Source organism: Lissotriton vulgaris, unplaced genomic scaffold, assembly GCF_964263255.1.
Source record: "Lissotriton vulgaris unplaced genomic scaffold, aLisVul1.2 SCAFFOLD_1646, whole genome shotgun sequence".
Lineage (NCBI taxonomy): Eukaryota > Metazoa > Chordata > Amphibia > Caudata > Salamandridae > Lissotriton > Lissotriton vulgaris.
Window position 1 is genome coordinate 114,468 of NW_028251078.1, and position 7,603 is coordinate 122,070.

At 46.0% G+C, this 7,603-nt stretch overlaps 1 protein-coding gene across 1 annotated transcript; it reads right to left on the reverse strand.

The window, feature by feature from the left end:
- Positions 1-1,678: 1,678 nt before the first annotated feature.
- On the reverse strand, positions 1,679-3,190 carry LOC147663037 (endogenous retrovirus group PABLB member 1 Env polyprotein-like). The gene has a single exon (XM_086950713.1). The coding sequence runs from the start codon at positions 3,188-3,190 to the stop codon at positions 1,679-1,681; it is 1,512 nt and encodes a 503-aa protein (XP_086806839.1).
- Positions 3,191-7,603: the final 4,413 nt, after the last annotated feature.

Consider the following 7,603-nt stretch of genomic DNA (forward strand, 5'->3'; position numbering starts at 1 on the left):
GCATGCCTCACCTGTATATATCTATACAGTTCTGTGGGCCCCATCCCATATTGCTGTTGCAACTGTTCGAAGGGGATCAGTGTATCCTTGTCCCACAAGTCTCCCACTGTGGACAGACCTATGTTATCCCACATCGCAAAACCTTTGCTACTCCTCAGGTTACCCAGGGCCTTCGTGTCCCACAGTGGGCTAAGTTTCGTGATTTTCCCTTTCCACCCCAGCTTTGCTTGTGCTTTATGCCATAGCGACACAGTAAGCTTTGTGGGTCCCTTGAGCGAGCGTACCTTCCTCTGATCGTAAAGTGGGGTCAGGATAGTGTTGGTACCCAATTGTATTCTATCCGCCCTATAGGCAGGGTCCTCCTGAGGCACATGTAGCCACTCGTTAATGGATTTCAATTGGGCGGCCCAATAGTAGAGTTGTAGATTCGGTAGTGCGATCCCTCCGTCATACCATCCTCTGTGCAGTTTGGCCTGTGCTATCCGTGCCGGGCGATTGTTCCACATGAGGCCGGCTATTAATGCTGACACCCTCCCGAAGTACCGTGTATCAACCGGGTAAGGTGTGTTTTCTAGGATATATAGGAATCGGGGCAGGGACATCATTTTGTAGAGCGCTGCTCTACCCAGCATCGTCAGCAGCAGTGCCGCCCAGAATTTAACGTTGTGTTTCAGGCGTTCAAACGGTGGTGACAGGTTCTTTTGAAAGAATTCCGCTGGATCTTTTGTGACATGGACCCCAGGTATCGAAAGGAGGATCCCGCCATTTTGAGGGGACAGGTTTCACCCAACATAGGGGTTGGGCCTTGTAGCACATATATTTCTGACTTGCTCCAGTTTAAAGTATACCCCGACACTTTACCCTGCTCGTCACATAGCGCCAATAGTGCCGGTACACTCCGCTCTGGATCTGTTAAGTATACCAGCATGTCATCTGCGTACAGTGACAGGCGGTCCTCCCATCCCTCCGCCCATGCAATGCCTTTCAGTAGTGGGGTGGAGCGTATTACTGTCGCCAATGGCTCCAACGCAATTGCGAAAAGTAGTGGCGATAGTGGGCAGCCTTGGCGGGTTCCTCGCCCTAGCTGGAATGTTCGAGAGATATGGCCATTTGCTACTACCTGTGCTACTGGCGCAGTGTATAACAGACGGATCCAGGCCACAAATTTCGGCCCGATACCCATACGTTCCAGGACTTCAAACAGGTATTGCCACTCCACCATATCAAATGCCATTTTAGCGTCAAGTGCCAATATTACCGCCTTTTCCGACAATGTGTCTGCTCTAGCCAATACATTGTGCACCCTCCGTATGTTGAGAGCGGTACTCCTATGTGGCATAAAGCCTGATTGGTCTGGGTGTATGAGCTGAGGTAGGTAGGCCATCAACCGGGTGGCAAGGAGTTTAGCCAATATTTTAATCTCGGCGTTAAGAAGGGAGATAGGGCGATACGATGCACACTCTCCCGGCTCCTTCCCAGGTTTGGGGATTGCCACGATGGTTGCCACCCTCTGGTCTACTGGGAGTACGGCCTTTTCTAAACTATCTTTAAACATCATTATCGGTCTTTTGATATAAAAATCGTCATGCTACGACAAAGTTTGTTGCACGAGTCCAGAATTTTCAGAACTACAAACCCTCCTTTTGCCCTTACATAGGCAATTCAACCTAATCTCATGCTACTCTGAATCCAGGTCTATATTCCTAAAGTCATTGAGATGTTGTTGTAACATCATTCTGGTACTTAGTTCGTCTTGTGACACAGGCTTCCTTACACATGATGTAGCACAGAGGCTACATATTGCAGGAGCACACTGCACGCACAGACAGAACAGGAATAGAATGGCTAAGACCATCCCAATGACCATCAGAATTTTCCATCCCCAGCCGGATATCAGTTCCCAGAACCATCCCATGAAAGACCAATCTCCTTTATCCACATGAATAGATTCGGAAATCTTATGCAGTTTGGAGATGGCCTGGTACACTGTTGGAGCGTTGTCTGGAATGAAAACACAGCAACTCGATTGGATCAGTTTACATACCCCACCTCGGTCTGCAAGTATGACGTCTAAAGCGACCCTGTTCTGAAGGGTCATAAGACGATCCGATTGGAGCTCAGCAGTTAAGTTACTAAGGGCACCAGCCGTTTCAATCACGGCGGATTCAACCACCCTCGTCAATTGGCGAATGTTCCTGCTGTTCAGCATAGGCCCCCAAAATGGCAGAAAACCTTTTGCGAAATCCCCAAACTCCTGTTCCGCAGTGTCGTCTTTACTCACGACACCCCTAACTGTCCTTGTCCTATGGTAATCTGCCGCGGCCGTGTAGGTGGGTGGCAACAGGAACGAAACGAAGCACGGTCCCGAAAAGTCAGGGGGCAACCATGTATATGCTCTGTCATGGCAGATGAAATAGGTACCCTTAGCTGCTAGAAACGAAGGGGAAGTCTGAGATGCAAAAACATACGTTTCAGTACAGACACTCTTTCCTAACTGAGCTCTGGGATTCCTGCCAGTACCTTGCAGACATAGATGACCCTGATGGGGTACAATCCAAATCGGGGAAGATCTCTTAGCTTGCTGTTTCTCACTTAGAGTAGCTCCATATCCGGTCACGTTCCATCCTATGTATACTAATGTCTCATCTCTCGGGATAGTCTCATAGGAAATATCTTCCTTAATCATATCTACTATACCCTTAACTAGAGCACTATTCTTAGGATTGTCTGATTTAGAACGTAAGGGGTAGACTTCATGTGCATAGATGAACATTGTTCTGTATGCCCACACAGAGCCATTGTGGCTGAATGGCAGGACAAGATAAGGGATACCTTTATCCGTTGTGTGAGGCGTAAGACCACACACCCAACAGTCAGTCGTGTTCATTACTAGTTGGTGTTGGTGCAAGAGCTGAATGAAGGAGTTATTAATGAATTCTAATCTCCTAGCTGACTCATGTTCAGGAAGGGGTTGAAAAGAATGTGCAGAAACAGTAGGAGGAGGTATGGGCGATGTAGTTGGTGCAAAGGTCACTTGTAAAGAAAACAATATATATCCTGTCAAAAACATTATTGCACTTAATAACAGGAAAATGCATAATAATAAAAAACGTTTCTTTGTCATCAATCCACATATTCTTGTTTTAAAGTTCGCAGTTTTGGCAGGTCTCTCCATTTTGAAAAACTCCATCCTCTCTAAAGTGCTGCCCGCGATGGGAGGTTGATTCTGCTAAGGAATGTTTCTGTTGATTTAGGGCAACTCCCTTAGATCAAACAGAACTGTCGACCTAACGTCGCCAGCTGCACCCCAAAGACTTTGGGCAATCGCGGCCCTAGCAGCGGAACCCGGATGGCGGTTCGAAAAACAAAAATAAGCAAGTTTCTGAGATGGGAGAGCTGCGCTTTCAAAAATAGTACTTGGGGGAAAAAAATGTATTAATCCATTTTTATTAGTTCGTATTTCTCGGCCTCAGATTATACCGTTGTTTTCCCGGTATTGTGTGGTCTTGAAACAGGACTTCTGGTTCTGTTGTGTCCAATCGGGCTGATGATAGTACAGCTGGTTGCAAAATCCTGTCACTCTCTTGTTCTGTAGTTGTTCCTTTCACACGAGCATCACTGAAAGGTACAAATCGTGGCACAGATTCAGTCTCTGAGTCGGCGACACCCTCCTGGACTCACCGGTCATAGGGCAGAGGCAGAGAGATCCGTTTGCAGTGGGTGCCGTGAACCCAGTGTTTTTTACCCTCCACTCGAACGGCAGGTCTTGTTGAGAGGAGGACTAAATGCGGGCCGGTCCACCGGGGCTGGTCATTCTTTATTCGCTGGAAATTCTTGACCAGCACCCAGGATCCAGGATCGATAGGGTGTCCTGGAGTTTCAGAGGCCTGAGGCAGAGCGTCGTGGACCTGTTGGTGTAAAACACGCAATTTAGCCGTCAAATCATACAGATAGTCAAGCAAAACAGGATATTCGATCTCACTGAACTTGGTGGGTCTGGGCACCCCCCATATGTTGGCCGGACGGCCGAAAACAATTTCATAGGGACTAAGTTTCACTCTGGAATGCACGGTCATTCTGGTGGATAGGAGTGCTAAGGGCAGAGCGTCAGGCCATTTAAGACCAGTGCTCGCTTGAATCTTGGCCAATTTTAGTTTTAGGGTGCCATTATAGCATTCTACTAATCCAGCTGATTGGGGGTGATTTGCAGTGTGGAGCTTTTGTCTGATGCCTAGCCCTTCACATACTTTCTTCATCACTTGACCCACAAATTCACTCCCATTGTCACTCCAGACCATTCTCGGCATTCCAAACCTAGGGAAGAACTCTTTTACAAGGGCTTTCGCTGTGGACAAGGCAGTATTGTCCTTTAGGGGATATGCTTCAACCCATCTGGAGAAGGCACAGACAACAACGAGTACGTATTTTAAATTGTTGCACCTCTCCATGTGTATGAAATCTAGCTGCAAAACCTCAAACGGATACGTAGGAGGTGCAAAATGACCAGCTGGAGTTGGGGTGCCCTTACCAGGATTGTGTTTCAGACACACCATGCAATTATTGACCACATTCTCTGCACACTTAGGGATTCCAGCATTTTGCCACACTGGAGCCAACAACTTGCAAATCCCTTTCACACTGATATGAGCCATTCCATGAGCCATTGTAACCACTGCAAGCACATACGCATCGGGTAGAAACCATCTCTGATGCTCTGACAATTCAACCCAACAACCATTTGCATCCATTCTGCCCGTACTTTCTCTCCACGTGTTCAACTCTTTCTCTGTAGCCTCAGATTGAATCGATTTCACACTCTCTATCATGTCCTCACACATTCCAACATCACCAACCCATCTTGCAGGACCTGCAACATACATTCGGCTCATCAAATTCCTGGCAGTTTCTTTTGCAACTTCATCCGCAAATGCATTCCCATGACCAACATCATCAGTCACCTTCTTGTGAGCACTACATTTTACAATCGCAACTTGTAGAGGCAAAGTCAGTGATTCAAGAAGCTCATTCACCAACTGACCATGCTGGATCTTAGCACCATGCGAAGTCAAGAAACCACGTTCACGCCACAATCGTCCAAAACTGTGAGCCACACCGAACGCATACTGACTGTCAGTGTACACATTTACTTTCATTCCTTTTGACAACACACACGCTCTTGTAAGTGCGACCAATTCTGCTGCTTGAGCGGAGTTATGTGGAATACGTGCAGTTTCAACGACTGTATGCAAAGTGGTGACAGCATATGCTGCAGTCGTGTCACCATTCGGCAGCTTGAAGCATGAACCGTCCACCCATAAGGTACCATCACATTCAGAAAGAGGAGTATCTTGGAGGTCTATTCTCCCTTTTGTTTCTTCTTCTGTTCTAAGAAAACAATCGTGCTGTTCTTCAGCACTCTCTGTCTCAACTGAAATTGGCAACAACGTGGCTGGGTTTAATGTGCTACATCTTTTGATGTGCACGTGGCTTGCTAACAAAGTTAGTTCGTAACCTGACAATCGAGCACTAGTTAAGTGCTGTGTCTTGGTTCTGTTCAATAATGTGTCCACTGCATGTGGAACCATGACCACTAACGTGTTATTCATCACTAAACCAGCGGACTGTCGAATCAAAACAGCTGCTGCTGCTGTTGCTCTTAAACAACTTGGCAATGCTTTAGCTACTGGATCAAAAGTTGACGAAAAATATGCACATGGACGCTGCTTGTCTCCAAACAATTGTGTCAACACTGATAATGCACAACCTTCCTTCTCATGGACATACAATGTAAAGGGCTTAGTGTAGTTGGGGGTACCCAACACAGGAGCCGAACATAATGCTGTGCGCAATTCAGAAAAACTTTTCTGACACTCTTCAGACCAAGGCACAGGATTGGGTGTATCTTTACATGTTAATGCCACCAATGGTTTGGCCAGTAAAGAAAAATTTGGAATCCACTGTCTACAGTACGATGTAATACCCAAGAAAGCACGCACTTCTCTATGTGTTTTTGGCACACTTAATTTTGCTATTGCCTGGATTCTTTCTGGGGTCAGTTTCCTTCCCTCCTTCGATAAGAGATGACCTAAGTAGGTCACTTCTTGTCGACAATATTGTAATTTAGACAAGGACACCTTGTGATGCAGGTCACACAAATGGCGCAACAATGAAAACGTGGCTTCTTTACAAATTTCCTCAGAATCTGCAGCTACAAGTAGGTCATCAACATACTGAATGAGTGTAGCGCCTTCAGGTAACACAATTGTGTCAAGCTGTGTTTTTAGAGCTTGACTATATATTGATGGACTTTCACAGTAGCCCTGGGGAGCGCGTTTAAAGCAGAAGCTTCGTCCTCCTAAACTGAAGCCAAAAATGTCCCTGCTTTCCTCAGCAATAGGGATGCTGAAGAAAGCATTATTCAAGTCAACCACCGAAAACCAGGTAGCAAAGGCTGGGATCATAGTCAACAGGGCAGTAATGTCAGGAACAACTGGAAATTGTGGCACTACTATTTTATTCACCTCTCTAAGGTCAATCACAAATCTGTACACAGGTGGCTGAGAGGGGTCAGTTGGTTTCAAAACAGGCAGAACCGGACTATTGCAAACGTTGCCTCTTGTCTCTTCAATCACATCTTTCTCAATCAAATCATAAATGATCGCTAACAACGCTTTTTCACCTTCACTGGAGATCTTGTATTGGGGAATGCGCGGCATTCTAACATTGGCTTTCAATGTCACAACATATGGTGGTATTTCCAAGAGACCCACATCGTTAGGACCAGTACCCCAAAGAATATTAGGTAGAGACAACAATTCTGTCGGAATTTTATCCCTTGACAGATACATTGGAGAAACCACTTTCTTACCTAGTGTAAGTTGTACTCCCGAAGGAGAACAGTACAGAGTCGCATACAATCTTTTTAACAGATCCAATCCCAATAAGTTTTCACCACAACCTGTTGTTAGAATAAGGGGTGCTTCGAATTCACAAGGACCAACAGACAGAGACATAGGGCATGAAATCGGGTTCCTAACCGGGGCGCCAGAAAAACCTAAGGAAACATTCATTTCGCCAGACAAAGGTGCGCCAGGGAGTTTTGAGTGCATCATAGAACTCTTTGTAGCACCAGTATCCAACAGAAAAGGTTCTGACACACCTGATGTAATCACCTCAACGTATGGTCCACTCTGATCTACTGGAACTGAAACAACTCCCTCTCTTTGTCTATGGCTGTCCTAGCAATAATTACCTTCGGTCCACTCATCTTCTGCATAGTAATCATCAGCGTAGTACTGAGCTGTCCTACCAGATGCGTTATTCTGCTGATCAAACCTATTCATAGAATTTTGAGGTGGAAGAGAGCATGCATTCTGAGGGATGTTTCCACGTCCTCTACCTCTAGGTGTTTGCTGAACACCTCTACCTCTTGTGTTTGACACACCATTTGCGCGTTGTAACAGGATATGGCAACTATACTTAAAATGACCCTCTTCCTTGCAATACGAACACTGATTGGGACCCACAGGAACGCGTGGCTGAGTATACTCTACTCTTGGCTTTTGAAACTGTGGAGGTTGTTGATAATTATTCTGATAGTTAT

Excerpts from the sequence above, each read along its gene's own strand:
- LOC147663037 (XM_086950713.1), bottom strand. The coding sequence starts at position 3,190 with ATGGAGTTTTTCAAAATGGAGAGACCTGCCAAAACTGCGAACTTTAAA.